Below are 19,412 nucleotides of genomic sequence, written 5' to 3'. Positions count from 1 at the left end.
CATCTCTAGAGAGACCTGAAAATAGCTGTGCAGCGACGCTCCCCATCCAACCTGACAGAGCTATAGAGGGTCTGCAGAGAAGAATGGGAGAAACTCCCAAACACAGGTGTGCCAAGCTTGTAGCGTCATACCCAAGAAGACTCAAAGCTGTAATCGCTGTCAAAGGTGCTTCAACAAAGTACTGAATAAAGGGTCTGAAAACACGTTTTTACTTTGTCATTATGGGGTATTACGTGTAGATTGATGAGGGGAAAAAAAACAATTTTATAAATTTTAGAATAAGGCTGTAACGTAACAAAATATGGAAAAAGTCAAGGGGTCTGAATACTTTCCGAATTCACTGTAAAATCTCTGACACAACACAACCACAGGGAACAACAAACATTAATACACACACTCATACTCACACATATCCCCCCTCTCACCCACACCTCCAAACATCCTTGACCCGGATGGGTGTGGGAGTCAGAACACACAGGGCATCAGTTCGGGTGGTCAAGTAGTTGATGTAATGTACCTCGGCATGGCAACGAACATAATTTGCTTTAAACAGGCTGCGACACACAGTCAGCCCTTCCTGTGGATCTAATGCAATTAGGAAGAAGAAGCCACAGGCCGAGGGGCTTCTGGGAAGACCACTGCTTAGAAGGTCCAAGGCCCGAACTCAATTAGACTGAGCCACAGGCTGGTCAGTGAGTTAGTCAGTTAGTATAATGAGTGATGCCCTGCCCTGGTCTCTGACTGCCTGTCACTCACACTGCTCTGCTCTGCTGGTCTCTGGGATTCCTCAGCATATAAAGTACATCAAATCAAATCAAATGTATTTATAAAGCCCTTCATACATCAGCTGATATCTCAAAGTGCTGTACAGAAACCCAGCCTAAAACCCCAAACAGCAAGCAATGCAGGTGTAGAAGCACGGCCATGCACAAGTACATGCATAAGGTGCATCACCACGACAACAGGTGAGGTGGTGGGACTCTCTGGAAGTAGTCCCACAAACCCACTAATAGAACACCATAATAGTACTGAACACGCCTAACAACACAGTCATGGGAATACGTTTAAAGTTGTCACGTTATTGATTATTTATGGCCGTGGAGACACATTTCAAGCGCAAACAGCTAGTGTGACGGAGGGTGCAAAAAAACAAACAAATATTAAATGCATAAGTCATAACGCTGAAAGGCATTAAATATGCCTTGTTTGTGCAAAGGCAGCATTTTTCTCTCCAGAAGATTAGTCAAATTTACAGCTCAGAGCTCTTCCTGATTCTATTGAAATGTGTGGCACAGTAAACTACGTCTTGCTATTCTGTAAGGCTACAGGTCAAAATAACCTTCTGCGTGTGTATGTGGATGGGATCGCTTCAGTGTGTGTGTGTGTGTGTGTGTGTGTGTGTGTGTGTGTGTGTGTGTGTGTGTGTGTGTGTGTGTGTGTGTGTGTGTGTGTGTGTGTGTGTGTGTGTGTGTGTGTGTGTGATGTTCTGCTCTCTGTTTCCATTATATACAGTGGGGAGAACAAGTATTTGATACACTGCCGATTTTGCAGGTTTTCCTACTAACAAAGCATGTAGAGGTCTGTAATTTTTATCATAGGTACACTTCAACTGTGAGAGACGGAATCTAAAACAAAAATCCAGAAAATCACATTGTATGATTTTTAAGTAATTAATTTGCATTTTATTGCATGACATAAGTATTTGATCACCTACCAACCAGTAAGAATTCCGGCTCTCACAGACCTGTTAGTTTTTCTTTAAGAAGCCCTCCTGTTCTCCACTCATTACCTGTATTAACTGCACCTGTTTGAACTCATTACCTGTATAAAAGACACCTGTCCACACACTCAATCAAACAGACTCCAACCTCTCCACAATGGCCAAGACCAGAGAGCTGTGTAAGGACATCAGGTATAAAATTGTAGACCTGCACAAGGCTGAGATGGGCTACAGGACAATAGGCAAGCAGCTTGGTGAGAAGGCAACAACTGTTGGCGCAATTATTAGAAAATGGAAGAAGTTCAAGATGACAGTCAATCACCCTCGGTCTGGGGCTCCATGCAAGATCTCACCTCGTGGAGCATCAATGATCATGAGGAAGGTGAGGGATCAGCCCAGAACTACACGGCAGGACCTGGTCAATGACCTGAAGAGAGCTGGGACCACAGTCTCAAAGAAAACCATTAGTAACACACTACGCCGTCATGGATTAAAATCCTGCAGCGCACGCAAGGTCCCCCTGCTCAAGCCAGCGCATGTCCAGGCCCGTCTGAAGTTTGCCAATGACCATCTGGATGATCCAGAGGAGGAATGGAAGAAGGTCATGTGGTCTGATGAGACAAAAATAGAGCTTTTTGGTCTAAACTCCACTCGCCGTGTTTGGAGGAAGAAGAAGGATGAGTACAACCCCAAGAACACCATCCCAACCGTGAAGCATGGAGGTGGAAACATCATTCTTTGGGGATGCTTTTCTGCAAAGGGGACAGGACGACTGCACCGTATTGAGGGGATGATGGATGGGGCCATATATCGCGAGATCTTGGCCAACAACCTCCTTCCCTCAGTAAGAGCATTGAAGATGGGTCGTGGCTGGGTCTTCCAGCATGACAACGACCCGAAACACACAGCCAGGGCAACTAAGGAGTGGAGTGGAGTGGCCTAGCCAGTCTCCAGACCTGAACCCAATAGAAAATCTTTGGAGGGAGCTGAAAGTCCGTATTGCCCAGCGACAGCCCCGAAACCTGAAGGATCTGGAGAAGGTCTGTATGGAGGAGTGGGCCAAAACCTGGTCAAGAACTACAGGAAACGTATGATCTCTGTAATTGCAAACAAAGGTTTCTGTACCAAATATTAAGCTCTGCTTTTCTGATGTATCAAATACTTATGTCATGCAATAAAATGCAAATTAATTACTTAAAAATCATACAATGTGATTTTCTGGATTTTTGTTTTAGATTCCGTCTTTTACAGTTGAAGTGTATCTATGATAAAAATTACAGACCTCTACATGCTTTGTAAGTAGGAAAACCTGCAAAATCGGCAGTGTATCAAATACTTGTTCTCCCCACTGTATATCCATCATCGAAGAAGAAGAAGTGGTCGAGTGAGTGTGCCAACTGCCAAGGCCGAGTTGGAATTTTCATAGTGACTTTCCAGTTCTCAAACATACACTCACCAAGACCAGTACTGCCAAGCATGCATACTGCTAACTAGGAGAGAGAAAGCTGACTTCCTAATACGGTCATTAGTATTTAGTGCCAATTTATCAAAAAGCATTTATCATAATGTATATACAGTAAAGATACAACAGCAGAGTCTAAGCAGTGTCATTTCATTTTCAAGCCACGAATCAATCTGCTTTCACAATCACTTCCCTGCATCTCTGCCAAGTCAAAGCGATGACTCAGCATGGACATTAATGTCAAACAGGACAGGAGCAACTTGAGACCAACAAAGATCCAGTATTGTCTCTGCCTTTCGGATAAGATCACCGAGAGAAAGAGAGACACGTGGCTGCGTCTCAAATGACAGCCTGTTCCTTATGTAGTGCACTACTTTTGACCAGGGCCCAGGTAGTCCACTACATAGGGAATAGGGTGCTGATTTGGGACGCAGCCACAGTGAGACCTGTTAGGGAGCTTTAAGGCTTGGGAATAACAAGCTAAAGGGTAACGGTAATACGGTACGGTATCTGTTTGCAATGTGAAGGTAAGACGTTCTATGCCAGGGGCACCGAGCCATATGGTGCAAGTGGAACCTATGTGCCATGTCATCTTTTCTCATCTCATAGACCTGCTACAAAATCAGAATATTTTGACTTATCTGTGTGGGTGGGGTAAATCCTACCCCAAGACTGTTTAATGTCCCTCCCCAACACACAGCTGTGCCCTCATAGCTTTGTCACACTCCTCTTTCCTCTGTCCCTCCCTTTCTTCACAAACACAGGCTAAGCCCTCAGCCAAGGGCCTCTGAGTGAAGATGAGATACACAAGCTTGTCTGTGTGTGTTTGCTCCAAGACCCGATGAAAGACATGGAGATTAACAACAAAAACGCCTAAATCCCCCTGTGCCCTTGGCGGCGGGCAGAGAGAGATAGAGAGTGGGTATGGCCGCCGTGGTCGATCCAGCTGGTCCAGAGTGTGAGTGTGTGTGTGTGTGTGTGTGTAGGGGGGGGTCACTCCCAGGGCTAATGTAAAACTGTGGCAGACATGTGAAGACCACTCAGACCTATCAGCATGCTATCCTCGCTCTCCTCTTTACCATGCCTTATCTGCCCAGGCTAGACCCAGGCTAGACCCAGGCTGGACGTCCGCCACGACGTCCGCCACAGGCTGCCTAATCCTAAGGAGTCATTCAGACAAGAGCAAGTGTGCAGACAGCACTCACATTTCACCCTCCTCAAACACTCAAACACACACACACACACACACACACACACACACACACACACACACACACACACACACACACACACACACACACACACCACACACAGGAAACAACGTGTGAAAAACGCCTCTCTTTTCTCTCTCGTCTCAACATAAGAGAAGTGTTGCATTTGCCAATCACTCAAACAGACAAAAACAGCTCTGCTTTCCTCCTGTGGCTGCTTAACTTGGCTTGGCTACATGGCTTTTGCTGGCGTTACTTGTTGTTCTTCTGTGGTAGTGGTAAGATGACTAAGAGTCATCCTTTTCTGCTATGAAAACATCCCTAAACATTTAATGCCGCACACTCGGCACATAAAGAAATGTTGGGTCTTTTGGCATATCAACTGAGACTCTAATCTGCTCCATATGGGCGTGGGGGCTAATACAGCTGGTAGAACTATAAGCTCTTGGAATAAGCTAGTAGACGCCCCGTCAGTTTCGACAGCTGCTGAAATGGCTATGGCCAATAATAACCGAGGCTAATGCTATCTCTAACTACAGACAAGCTAGCGCTAGGCTATTGACCTGTGTTCACAGCTATGGTAGATAGGGTCAGCGTAGAGAGGAGAACAGATGGACAATTACTACCGTACTGTAACACATCAGCCTATCTACCTACTGTATCCTAATGTAACCCCCCCCCCCCAACCCCACACCCCACACCCCCCAGCCACAAACACTCACCGTAGCTCGATGGCCTCCCCCATCTCAGCGCTCAAACTCATCTCAGACCAGTGAAAGCAGAGGAAGAGGCAGAGCAGAGAGTAGTAGAAGAAGTGGAGAGACAATGACAACGATGACGACGATGCTGGGTGTACAAAAATGAGAAAAAGAGAACGCCCTGATACTCGCAGCGGCAGCAGCAGAGGAGATCTAAACTAACAGAACATGTGATGAAAATCTGCTCGGGGATCGGAGAGCGAGAGAGAGAGAGAGAGAGAGAGAGAGAGAGAGAGAGAGAGAGAGAGAGAGAGAGAGAGAGAGAGAGAGAGAGAGAGAGAGAGAGAGAGAGAGAGAGAGAGAGAGAGAGAGGGAGAGAGTTAGAGAGAGAGAGAGAGAGAGAGAGAGAGAGAGAGAGAGAGAGAGAGAGAGAGAGAGAGAGAGAGAGAGGAGAGAGAAATACACCTCTTCTTAAGGGATTAACTTGGAGAAAAGGTGACCGACACATTCACACATGCACACAGCCCCCTGTCACTGTGTATGTGTAATGTGTATGTGTTTCTCTAACACACACACACACACACACACACACACACACACACACACACACACACACACACACACACACACACACACACACACACACACACACACACACACACACACACACACACACACACACACACACACACACACACACACACACACACACACACACATTCCTGTCTGTATTGCCAGTGAGAGGGACGGTTTGGTTTCAGCCTCTCCAAAACCTGTCCGAGAGGGGAGCAGGGATTGGGAGAATGAAGAGGACAGACAGAGAGACACAGAGAGATGTAGAGAATGAGAGAGGATGAGAGAGGAGAGGGGGGGGGGGGTGATTAGGCTAGCTAAGGCGGGAGCTGACACAGTTTCATCCGTCCATCTGCGATGGCCAGTGAGGCTGGAGGCTGCGGGCAATGGCTTGGGATGGATCAGGAGGGGAGGGTTTTTCTGACCAGGCAGCCTCAGCCTGGAGGCTGCCTGGTCACACGTTCACCTCTGGCTGCAGCCTGGGAGCCACTCATTCACTAAGCACTTGACTGCTCCAAACACAAAGACACCCAGACTCAAAGACAGAGACAAGCAACCAACACCTTTCTCTCTCTGTCACTCCCCCTCCCCCTCTCCCTCTCTCTGCTCCTCTGTTGTTGGTATATCTACAGCTGGAGAAGAGAGGTGAAGGGAGGGAACGAGAGATAGCTAGACCTATAAAAATAGACAGTGCGTGAGAGGAGGACAAAGAAAGAGAGATAGAGATGACAGAATTACTAAGAGAGACAGGAGAGAGAGATAGAGGCAGATAGCTACATAAAATAGGAGACAGAAAGTGTGTCCATCTGTGTTGTGTCATATACAGAGATTAGCTTGATAATTCACTGTGGGCAAAGCGTACAGCGGTGGGCTGAGCTCTCCCATAAGCCTATCAATGGTATAGTTATCGAACACAATGACCTCACAGGCTGGATGGGAACACATACTGCTCAGATTCCTCCTTACGTGACAAAAATGGCTTCCAAAGAATTCAATCAACCAGTGTTTTAACCTCACATCACATCCTAATCATTCCCGTGGTAACACTAGCTTGGCTATTCACCACTCACCAGAGCCCTGTTCTTGCTGTTGATTGCACTGGGGCTAACCATACAATTAGAATCTAGTCCTTCTTTTTCTATGGAGCTAACTAGAGTGCACGCCTAAATGAATTGTATAAATTCAACCAAAAATGGCAACATTAGCTCCCGAGTGATGCAGCGGTATAAGGCACTGCATCTCAGTGCTAGAGTCATCCCTACAGACCCTGGTTCGATCTCGGGCTGTATGACAACCGGCTGTGATCCGGAGTCCCATAGGGCGCACACAATTGGCCCGGCATTGTCCGGGTAAGGGGAGGGTTTGGCCGGGGTAGGCTGTCATTATAAAATAAGAATTTGTTCTTGACTGACTTGCCTAGTTAAATAAAGGTAAAAAAATATATGGAAAACCGGCAAAACAGTCTGAAAACAAACTATGAGTAATCTTCCCCTGTGGATTCCATTTAAAAATGTGGTGTGTTTTTCCCATAGAATTGGGAATTAGAATACAGGATCTTGATGGTTTTCCAACTGTGTTGTTGTTCTTTTTCCACCTGGAATCCTGGAGTAGAGCAGGGGACGGCAAACTGGGTGGTTTTTATTGCCCCTCCCCCAAAGTTTTTCGTAAACAAAAAATACAGTATATATATTTTGGGGGATTTTAGTTTTGGGTAAAAAAAGATAGTAAAATCACCAGGAATTCATATAAAAATGTGTGTAATTTAGGAAATATTTTCCCAAGTATTCCCACGGTTAAAGAAAAAGACATACTGTATGTGATTGTGTCTCAATCTAATCAAGGTATATAATTATTGTTATTTTCAAATACAATCTCTTTTTGGGCTTAGTTGTGGTCAATTTGAGATGTAAAAATAATTCTAATTATGCTCCGGCCCTCCGACCATCCCCTCTGACAAAAATGGTCCCATGGCTGAATCTAGTTGTCTATCCCTGAAGTAGAGATTTTACCCCAACAGAAATATCCATGCAGCCTGGTATGGTGTGGTGTAGTGTGGCGTGGGACGATGTGGCGTGGGGCGGTGTGGTGTGGCGTGGGACGATGTGGCGTGGGGCGGTGTGGTGTGGGGCGGTGTGGTGTGGCGTGGGACGATGTGGCGTGTGACGATGTGGCGTGGGGCGGTGTGGTGTGGCGTGGGACGATGTGGCGTGGGGCGGTGTGGTGTGGTGTGGGACGATGTGGCGTGGGGCGGTGTGGTGTGGCGTGGGACGATGTGGTGTGGGGCGGTGTGGTGTGGCGTGGGACGATGTGGCGTGGGGCGGTGTGGTGTGGCGTGGGACGATGTGGTGTGGCGTTGGGTGGCGTGGTGTGGCGTGGGGCGGTGTGGTGTGGCGTTGGGTGGCGTGGTGTGGCGTGGGGCGGTGTGGTGTGGCGTTGGGTGGCGTGGTGTGGCGTGGGGCGGTGTGGTGTGGCGTGGGGCGGTGTGGTGTGGCGTTGGGTGGCGTGGTGTGGCGTGGGGCGGTGTGGTGTGGAGTGCTGGACCGTGAGCTCTAGGCATTGTGAGCATTGATTGCCCTGTGTTGTTAATTGAACCTGTCCCAATTTCTCGTGACCCAAATGAGGGCCCACCAGTAGAGCTGGCTTGGTGTGTGTGTACATGTTTTCCTACATTATCAAAATCACAATGTCCTGACATGTCACCAGAATGTCCTGACAAGTCATCACAATGTCCTGACAAGGTAGGAAAAATTTGAAGGGTTAGGTTTAGGGTTTGGGTGGGGTTAAAGTTAAGATTAGGGTTAAGGTTTAGGGTTAGGGTTAGGGGTTAGGGAAATAGGATATTAAATGGAAATAGCTGTGCATTGACGCTCCCCATCCAACCTGACAGAGCTTGAGAGGATCTGCAGAGAAGAATGGGAGAAACTCCCCAAATACAGGTGTGCCATGCTTGTAGGGTCATACCCAAGAAGACTCGAGGCGGTAATCGCTGCCAAAGGTGCTTCAGCAAAGTACTGAGTAAAGGGTCTGAATACTTATGTAAATGTCATATTTCCTTATTACTATTTTTTTACATTTGCAAACATTTCTAAAAACCTGTTTTTGATTTGTCATTATGGGGTATTGTGGTAGATTGGCAAGGGGAAAAAAACATTGGCGAGGGAAGAAAATAAGTCTGACGTAACAAAATGTGGAAAAAGTCAAGGGGTCTGAATACTTTCCAAATGCACTGTACATTTTTACTCCCCCAAAAATTACCCAAATTCACGAAAACAAAGCTGTGTATGTACTCTGATGTTCCACTATTGAGTGGCCTCAATGTTTTACTGATGTTTTACTATGCTAGAGTAAGCACAGGACCTGCGGTGGTAGACATATTCTTTCATGTCCATGAACCAGCAGACACGCACAAGCACACACATACGCACTCACGAACAGCTAAAACAATTAGGATCAAATAGCCTGCCTGTACATCACAGGAGGCTGCTGAGGGTAGGACGGCTCATAATACCATCAGGAACGGATCGAATGGAATGGCATCAAACACATGGAAACCATGTGTTTGATGTATTTGATACCATTCCACCTGGTTCGCCCCATCCAATATTAGGAGCATGTCCCCCCCAATTAAGGTGCCACCAACCTCCTGTGCTGTACAAACGCTCGATACTAAATAAGTTGTGCTCGTGAAAAAAACATGACAGACTGTTACGTCCGTCGTTGAATGAATGAGACCAAAGCGCAGCGTGGAAAGTGTTCATGATATTTAATACTGAAAACACTGACAAAACAACAAAATATAAATGAACGTAAAGTTCTGCAGGGCTAGACCGCAACTGTGCAAAAATAAGATCCCACCAACTAGGGTGGAAACAGGCTGCCTAAGTATGATCCCCAATCAGAGACAACGATAGACAGCTGCCTCTGATTGGGAACCATACCCGGCCAACAAAGAAATAGAAAACTAGAATGCCCAACCAAATCACACCCTGACCTAACCAAATAGAGAAATAAAAAGGCTCTCTAAGGTCAGGGCGTGACACAGACTCACATGCACTACCATGCAAATCCACAATACACATCCCACTGGGCACAAACTGGTTGAATCAACGTTGTTTTAACGTAATTTGTCAACATATTGTGACATGGAATCTACGTGGGAAATGCATTGGATTTGAAAATAACTTTCAACTGTTGTTTTGAGGGTGAAATTTCAACTACGGGATTATGTCATCATGGTAACCAATTTAACATAGACAAACCTTTTATAAAATATGGTGAATTTGTACCTTTGAAACAACATCAAATCTTCAACGTTATATCCACTATCAGAAAAATTAAACAATAGGCTAGGCAGCAACCCTGCTTAACTTTTGTCACTGACTATTACCAATGTGCTATCGTGAGAATGATTATTGAGAGATTTCTTAATAACTAGATTCCCTGTTGTTATCGAAGTGATTCCAAAGGGTAGGTTTAACAGAGAAAATGAAATGTAACCATACTTTCTAAGTCATATTTCATCCATATTTAAGCCTATATAGGATTTGCTAAGTCATCAACAGCTGTTGTTTCAATTTAACCCAGGGTTCAACTAAATATAGACAATACATATGGGCCTACGGTTTCAAGCTTTGATTGATTTCAAATGTAATCTTCAAGTTGTTAACTAATATGTTGGATTCATGTCCCCATCTCAACCAAAAATCTAAGCTAAAGAATAGGACTAAATCAGATCACACTTTAAATGCACTTTAAATTAAGTGTGATTTGATTTAGTCCTATTCTTTAACTTGTATTTTTTTTAAAACTTGTATCCAACATATTGATTTGATTTAGTCCTATTCTTTAACTTGTATTTTTTTTTTACTTGTATCCAACATATCAATTATTCATTTGTAAACAAACTGGATGTCACGGCCGTCAAAAGGAGTAGACCAAAGCGCAGCGTCGTGAGCGTACATATTCCTTTTTATTAGGTGATGACGCCGACAAAAACAATAAACAATACAAAAACGACCGTGAAGCTTAAGGCTATGTGCCACAAACAAAGTTAACTTCCCACACTGAAAGGAGGGAAAAGGGCTACCTAAGTATGGTTCCCAATCAGAGACAACGATAGACAGCTGTCCCTGATTGAGAACCATACCCGGCCAAAACATAGAAATACAAAATCATAGAAAAGTAAAACATAGAATGCCCACCCCAAATCACACCCTGACCAAACCAAATAGAGACATAAAAAGGCTCTCGAAGTCAGACACAAAAAATACATATCCGTCAAATGTTGAAATTTCGTTGCACAATCAATATCACTTTTACAATACTTTAAGTAGCCTATCTATCATTACAAACTAATTTAACAGTATTTATTCAACCTTAAAATTAGAAACACATCCATGGCCACATTTTGAGGTTATGTAACTATAAATGTCTTCTTATGTAATCATAGAACGTGTGCAGGTTCAAGATATCACGCAACACAGGTCTGTGGAGATCTTCACCATATTTCTAGAATAATCTGCGCAGAATCTCGAACAGCATTGAGCACTTTTAATGTAATCTCAACTGCAATCCAGGTCATTTGGTTATGCTATTAGGTGACGCACAGTGATAACACATGAATCTGTTGTAGAAATACAAAATATCTGGCATTGTATTCCCATTTGTACTTTGCTGTGCTTTTAAATGGTTGAAAGCGAAGTTATAACACATTTACATGACAACTAAACCAAAAATCTGACATTGTTTTCCTATTGGAACTTGGTTGTGCTTTTAGATGGCTGAAAGCACAGTGATAATACATTTGGAATTCAACAAACTTCTGGCTGTCTTTTTGAGTGGGTGAATAAAGGTTGAAATCTCATTGATCAACGTCTCAACCAAATATTACCCACATTTCCACGTTGAAATGACGTGGTGTGCCCAGTGGGATTTGTGTACCTATTTTGCTAGCACAACGCAGTATCAAAATATAACACAATAAATCACTAAGCCTTGTACAAATTCAAGTCAGACTCACATTATCAGTTAATATCTGAGTACAAGGTCTTCTGAAAGTGCTAATCTCATCTCCCCATTCTCAAACTCGGTGTCAGTTCTTTTCATTGAACAGACTCGGCTTGTTCTCTCTCCTATAGAGGTTCACCTCTATAGGAGAGTCAGCGATTCCTCATCTCCTCTCACAACTCTCTCCCTCCTCTCTCCCTCCTCCTCTCATCTAGTTCTTCCTCTCTCCCTCCTCCTCTCATCTCCCTCCTCCTCTCATCTCCTCCTCATCTCCCTCCTCTCTCTCTTCCTCTCTCCCTCCTCTTCTCATCTCCCTGCTCCTCTCATCTCCCTCCTCCTCTCATCTCCCTCCTCCTCTCATCTCATCTCCCTCTTCCTCTCATCTCCCTCTTCCTCTCTCCCTCCTCCTCTCATCTCCCTGCTCCTCCCATCTCCCTCCTCCTCTCATTTCCCTCCTCCTCTCATCTCCCTCCACCTCTCATCTCCCTCCTCCTCTCATCTCCCTCCTCCTCTCATCTCCCTCTTCCTCTCATCTCCCTCTTCCTCTCTCCCTCCTCCTCTCATCTCCTCCTCATCTCCCTCCTCTCTCTCTTCCTCTCTCCCTCCTCTTCTCATCTCCCTGCTCCTCTCATCTCCCTCCTCCTCTCATCTCCCTCCTCCTCTCATCTCCCTCCTCCTCTCATCTCCCTCCTCCTCTCATCTCCCTCTTCCTCTCATCTCCCTCTTCCTCTCTCCCTCCTCCTCTCATCTCCCTGCTCCTCCCATCTCCCTCCTCTCATCTCCCTCTTCCTCTCTCCCTGCTCCTCTCATCTCCCTCCTCCTCTCATCTCCCTCCTCCTCTCATCTCCCTCTTCCTCTCATCTCCCTCCTCCTCTCATCTCCCTCTTCCTCTCTCTCCCCTCCTCCTCTCATCTCCCTCTTCCTCTCATCTCCCTGCTCCTCTCATCTCCCTCCTCCTCTCACCTCCCTCTTCCTCTCTCCCTCCTCCTCTCATCTCCCTCCTCCTCTCTCTCTTCCTCTCTCCCTCCTCCTCTCATCTCACTGCTCCTCCCATCTCCCTCCTCCTCTCATCTCCCTCTTCCTCTCTCCCTGCTCCTCTCATCTCCCTCCTCCTCTCATCTCCCTCCTCCTCTCATCTCCCTCTTCCTCTCTCCTCCTCTCATCTCCCTCTTCCTCTCATCTCCCTGCTCCTCTCATCTCCCTCCTCCTCTCATCTCCCTCCTCTTCTCACCTCCCTCCTCCTCTCATCTCCCTGCTCCTCTCATCTCCCTGCTCCTCTCATCTCCCTCCTCCTCTCATCTCCCTCCTCCTCTCATCTCCCTCCTCCTCATCTCCCTCCTCCTCTCTCTCTTCCTCTCTCCCTTCTCCTCTCCTCCCTGCTCCTCTCATCTCCCTCCTCCTCTCATCTCCCTCCTCTCTTCTCCCTGCTCCTCTCATCTCCCTCCTCTCATCTCCCTCATCCTCTCATCTCCCTCCTCCTCTCTCCCTCCTCCTCTCTCCCTTCTCCTCTCTCCCTCTTCCTCTCTCCCTCCTTACATCATCGTCTTTTTCCTCCATCCTCTTCCAGATTTGAGACAAACTTTGGTTCTTCTTCTATACACAGTCTATGAAAACAATATAGCCCTGTGTTTTCTTGCTGCATTCATCTTTATTGCACACGATTCTTCCAACATTATGGCAAGCCCAAACAGACAAACTATTTCCATGGGTTTGGGATGGAAATTAGAAACCTGCACCAACTGTTGCTGGATGATGTCATTTCCTGAAACATACCGCAAGCCGCAGGCATTTCCCAAACCTCAACAGCAAGTGTGTGTGTGTGTGTGTGTGTGTGTGTGTGTGTGTGTGTGTGTGTGTGTGTGTGTGTGTGTGTGTGTGTGTGTGTGTGTGTGTGTGTGTGTGTGTGTGTGTGTGTGTGTGTGTGTGTGTGTGTGTGTGTGTGTGTGTGTGTGTGCACACAAAGTACTTCCATACTCAAATGCAGTATCCTGCTAGAAGCATACGAACACAGTACACTAAAGATACACTGGGCCAGTTTGAGAGTAACTTTGTATGCAGTTGACTTGTGTTGCTATGCTACTATGATTCAGACATTATGTGCCTGGACGAGCTCCAGTGTAAGTGTGCTTTCAGCCAGGCTCGTGTCAAGTGTGTGTATCAATTGTCTGGGAATGGTTTGATCCAAAATTCCTGCCAGCCACACTGTATGAGAGACAGCTCAACTTCCCAACCGATTGTCACAAATCAGATACCTGTTTTCCTCTCCAATCAGCTAAGCCCACAGAAGCAAATAACACGTGACTCTCCTTCTGTCCAATCATCTTCTGAGCTTCGGGACACAGCCCCACTGTCCGGTCCAGTGCTGGCCAGAGCCAAGTCCAGACACTCGTCTAAAAATCACTGGGATCGATGTGTGCTTCTACACCTGCATTGCTTGCTGTTTGGGGTTTTAGGCTGGGTGTCTGTACAGCACTTCGAGATATTAGCTGATGTACGAAGGGCTATATAAAATAAACTTGATTTGATTTGATTTGGCTCCGTTCAACGCCCATCTCTTCCCTCTCTCTCTTTCCCCCTTTACAACCAAAGGCCTGTTCGGTTCCCCACTACAAAGACACATTGTCACCAATCTGGTCAAAAACTATGGAGGACAGAGAAGTGTGTGAGTATGAGTGTACCTCTTTCCCAAAACATTCAGAATGCAGACTATTTAACAGCACCAACCAACCATAAAGGAAATGCTCCAGCCTCTCTTTCTTACTGTCTGGTAAATAAACTGTGGGTCTCGCCTGAAAATTGCCAAGAGAGAGAGAGAGGATCGATGTGTGTGTGTGTGTATGCGTGCGGGCGGAGGGGGCAGGCAGACCGAATTGTGTCACATGTCTGGTGGGCTAACAAAAGGGCAGCAGCGAGCCTGAGACCTGATTTACACCAGTGCTCTGCACACACACACACACACACACACACACACACACACACACACACACACACACACACACACACACACACACACACACACACACACACACACACACACACACACACACACACACACACACACACACACACACACACACTAGAATTATTACAAGTGGGCCACTCAACCTCTAATTGTGTCCACAAGGCAGGTCATTGCAGACGGCTGCAATTCTGCATATGGTACAGTTTTCCGAGGATAGCCATGGAGGGGAGCCCTCAGCCTACGTTGATGTTGAGTTCTCTATCAGGCCTGTTCTCCTCTTTCAGTCCCTCTCACAACTGTACACCTTGCTACTAGATCATCTTTAGCCTCCCTCCTTCCTGCCCTCGTTCTCCTGTTTTATTTTTCTCCCAGTTCTGCGGTGTTTGATGCTGTTTGGTGGGCAGCCTGAGTATAATGGTTGTGGCACCCGGTGTCTGTCACTCTGGCAGACCTCTAGCTTCTCTCCACACAACACAGCCTTCTCTCCAACCCACATCCTCTCTCCCCCCACACTCCACCCCCAACCACGCCAAACCTCACTCTTGCTGCATGGCAACCGGCTCCCATGGCAACTCTTTCTCTCCCCGTAGCATGGGCTTACGGGGAGAGAAAGAAATAGAGAGAGAGAGAGAGAGAGAGAGAGAGAGAGAGAGAGAGAGAGAGAGAGAGAGAGAGAGAGAGAGAGAGAGAGAGGGTTAGAGAGGGCGAGTCAGTAGTGATGGCTGTTGGGGAAAGAGACGAGGCTTGGGGAGGAAAAAGCGAGGGAGAGAGAGTGAGCAACAACAGAAATAACCCAAGAGCAGCTCTCTCTCTCGCTCGCTCTCTCTCTCTCTAACACTCTGGACCTGCTGCTGCTTCAAATTGCTGCTAGTGCTGATGAGGTCTTTCCCAATTTGTCGGGTATTTGTCTCCTAATCCTTTGGGCCTTCTGGGACTTTACTCCTCTCTGATGAGGCTGGCGCTGCTTACACTTGAGATGAGATGAGAAGAAAAAAACAGAATGCAAACACAACCTTGTGCTGAAGATGAAATGTTCCCGTGTTTACAGCAACAAGACCTATTCCTGACCAGGATCAGAGCAGAGCGAGAGACAGAGAGGGATGAGAGAAATAGAGAGAGATGACAGCGAGGTAGAGACAGGGGAAAGAGACAAGGCCAAGCTGAGCGAATGAGAGAGACAGAAACAGGGACTGAGAGACAAAAACTATTAGGATTCTGAAAACCCTTCCTCACCCACACACAGTCACACACACGGTCACACACACAGTCACACACACAGTCACACACACAGTCACACACACAGTCACACAACCAGTTACACACACAGTCACACACACAGTCACACACCCAGTCATACACACAGTTACACACACAGTCACACACACAGTCACACACACAGTCACACACCCAGTCACACACACAGTCACACACACAGTCACACACCCAGTCACACACACAGTCACACACACAGTCACACACACAGTCACACACCCAGTCACACACACAGTTACACACACAGTCACACAACCAGTTACACACACAGTCACACACACAGTCACACACACAGTCACACACACCAAACCTTTCAGAACCTGCTACACAGAGGATGATGTGTGTTTACGTTTGTCCCACCCACACAGATCAAATCACATGTTATTTATCAACTGCCTCGTAAACAACAGGTGTAGACAGTGAAATGCTTACATACAGGTAGGTCCTTTTCCAACAATGCAGAGAGAAAGATGGAAAATAGTGACACAAGGAATAAATATACAGAGAATAACAAAAAACGATAAAGAGTCAAAATAGCATGGCTATATACATGGAGTACTAGTACCGATTCGATGTGCAGGGGTACGAGGTAATAACATGGCTATATACATGGAGAACTAGTACCGATTCGATGTGCAGGGGTACGAGGTAATAACATGGCTATATACATGGAGTACTAGTACCGATTCGATGTGCAGGGGTACGAGGTAATAACATGGCTATATACATGGAGAACTAGTACCGATTCGATGTGCAGGGGTACGAGGTAATAACATGGCTATATACATGGAGTACTAGTACCGATTCGATGTGCAGGGGTACGAGGTAATAACATGGCTATATACATGGAGAACTAGTACCGATTCGATGTGCAGGGGTACGAGGTAATAACATGGCTATATACATGGAGTACTAGTACCGAGTCGATGTGCTGGGGTACAAGGTAATAACATGGCTATATACATGGAGTACTAGTACCGAGTCGATGTGCTGGGGTACAAGGTAATAACATGGTTATATACATGGAGTACCAGTACCGAGTCTATGTGCAGGGGTACGAGGTAATAACATGGTTATATACAGGGAGTACCAGTACCGAGTCGATGTGCAGGGGTACGAGGTAATAACATGGCTATATACATGGAGTACTAGTACCGAGTCGATGTGCAGGGGTACGAGGTAATAACATGGTTATATACAGGGAGTACCAGTACCGAGTCTATGTGCAGGGGTACGAGGTAATAACATGGCTATATACATGGAGTACTAGTACCGAGTCGATGTGCAGGGGTACGAGGTAATAACATGGCTATATACAGGGAGTACCAGTACCGAGTCTATGTGCAGGGGTACGAGGTAATAACATGGTTATATACAGGGAGTACCAGTACCGAGTCGATGTGCAGGGGTACGAGGTAATAACATGGCTATATACATGGAGTACTAGTACCGAGTCGATGTGCAGGGGTACGAGGTAATAACATGGGTATATACAGGGAGTACCAGTACCGAGTCTATGTGCAGGGGTACGAGGTAATAACATGGTTATATACAGGGAGTACCAGTACCGAGTCGATGTGCAGGGGTACGAGGTAATAACATGGCTATATACATGGAGTACTAGTACCGAGTCGATGTGCAGGGGTACGAGGTAATAACATGGCTATATACAGGGAGTACCAGTACCGAGTCTATGTGCAGGGGTACGAGGTAATAACATGGTTATATACATGGAGTACTAGTACCGAGTCGATGTGCAGGGGTACAAGGTAATAACATGGTTATATACAGGGAGTACCAGTACCGAGTCTATGTGCAGGGGTACGAGGTAATAACATGGCTATATACAGGGAGTACCAGTACCGAGTCTATGTGCAGGGGTACGAGGTAATAACATGGCTATATACAGGGAGTACCAGTACCGAGTCGATGTGCAGGGGTACAAGGTAATAACATGGCTATATACAGGGAGTACCAGTACCGAGTCGATGTGCAGGGGTACGAGGTAATAACATGGCTATATACATGGAGTACTAGTACCGAGTCTATGTGCAGGGGTACGAGGTAATAACATGGCTATATACATGGAGTACTAGTACCGAGTCGATGTGCAGGGGTACAAGGTAATAACATGGCTATATACATGGAGAACTAGTACCGAGTCGATGTGCTGGGGTACAAGGTAATAACATGGCTATATACATGGAGTACTAGTACCGATTCGATGTGCAGGGGTACGAGGTAATAACATGGCTATATACAGGGAGTACCAGTACCGAGTCTATGTGCTGGGGTACGAGGTAATAACATGGCTATATACATGGAGTACTAGTACCGATTCGATGTGCAGGGGTACGAGGTAATAACATGGCTATATACATGGAGTACCAGTACCGAGTCTATGTGCTGGGGTACAAGGTAATAACATGGCTATATACAGGGAGTACCAGTACCGAGTCGATGTGCAGGGGTACAAGGTAATAACATGGCTATATACATGGAGTACCAGTACCGAGTCGATGTGCAGGGGTACGAGGTAATAACATGGTTATATACAGGGAGTACCAGTACCGAGTCTATGTGCAGGGGTACAAGGTAATAACATGGCTATATACATGGAGTACTAGTACCGATTCGATGTGCAGGGGTACGAGGTAATAACATGGCTATATACATGGAGTACTAGTACCGATTCGATGTGCAGGGGTACGAGGTAATAACATGGCTATATACATGGAGAACTAGTACCGATTCGATGTGCAGGGGTACGAGGTAATAACATGGCTATATACATGGAGTACTAGTACCGATTCGATGTGCAGGGGTACGAGGTAATAACATGGCTATATACATGGAGTACCAGTACCGAGTCTATGTGCAGGGGTACAAGGTAATAACATGGTTATATACAGGGAGTACTAGTACCGAGTCTATGTGCAGGGGTACGAGGTAATAACATGGCTATATACATGGAGTACTAGTACCGATTCGATGTGCAGGGGTACGAGGTAATAACATGGCTATATACAGGGAGTACCAGTACCGAGTCTATGTGCAGGGGTACAAGGTAATAACATGGCTATATACAGGGAGTACCAGTACCGAGTCGATGTGCAGGGGTACGAGGTAATAACATGGTTATATACATGGAGTACCAGTACCGAGTCTATGTGCAGGGGTACGAGGTAATAACATGGTTATATACATGGAGTACCAGTACCGAGTCGATGTGCAGGGGTACGAGGTAATAACATGGCTATATACAGGGAGTACCAGTACCGAGTCTATGTGCTGGGGTACGAGGTAATAACATGGCTATATACATGGAGTACTAGTACCGATTCGATGTGCAGGGGTACGAGGTAATAACATGGCTATATACAGGGAGTACTAGTACCGAGTCGATGTGCAGGGGTACAAGGTAATAACATGGCTATATACATGGAGTACTAGTACCGATTCGATGTGCAGGGGTACGAGGTAATAACATGGCTATATACAGGGAGTA

General features: G+C 46.2%; 1 protein-coding gene across 4 annotated transcripts in view; it reads right to left on the bottom strand.

Moving 5' to 3' along the window:
• The window catches only part of LOC139549741 (numb-like protein), an 84,602-nt gene that overhangs the window by 45,508 nt on the left and 19,682 nt on the right, over window positions 1-19,412 (bottom strand). For 2 of the 4 annotated variants that reach the window (XM_071360456.1, XM_071360453.1), the window contains exon 1: window positions 5,116-5,286. The exons of the other annotated variants lie outside the window; for them this stretch is intronic. Coding sequence is in view for 1 of the 2 variants with exons in the window: in XM_071360453.1 (XP_071216554.1) it covers window positions 5,116-5,156 (41 nt within the window). In the remaining variant the exon portion in view is untranslated. Of the gene's footprint in view, window positions 1-5,115; window positions 5,287-19,412 lie in introns of those variants that run through there. 4 annotated transcript variants of the gene reach the window in all.

Source organism: Salvelinus alpinus, chromosome 22 (assembly GCF_045679555.1).
Source record: "Salvelinus alpinus chromosome 22, SLU_Salpinus.1, whole genome shotgun sequence".
Taxonomy (NCBI): Eukaryota; Metazoa; Chordata; class Actinopteri; order Salmoniformes; family Salmonidae; genus Salvelinus; species Salvelinus alpinus.
The sequence above is the reverse complement of the archived record's forward strand: the minus strand, read 5'-3'. Positions and strand labels throughout refer to the sequence as shown.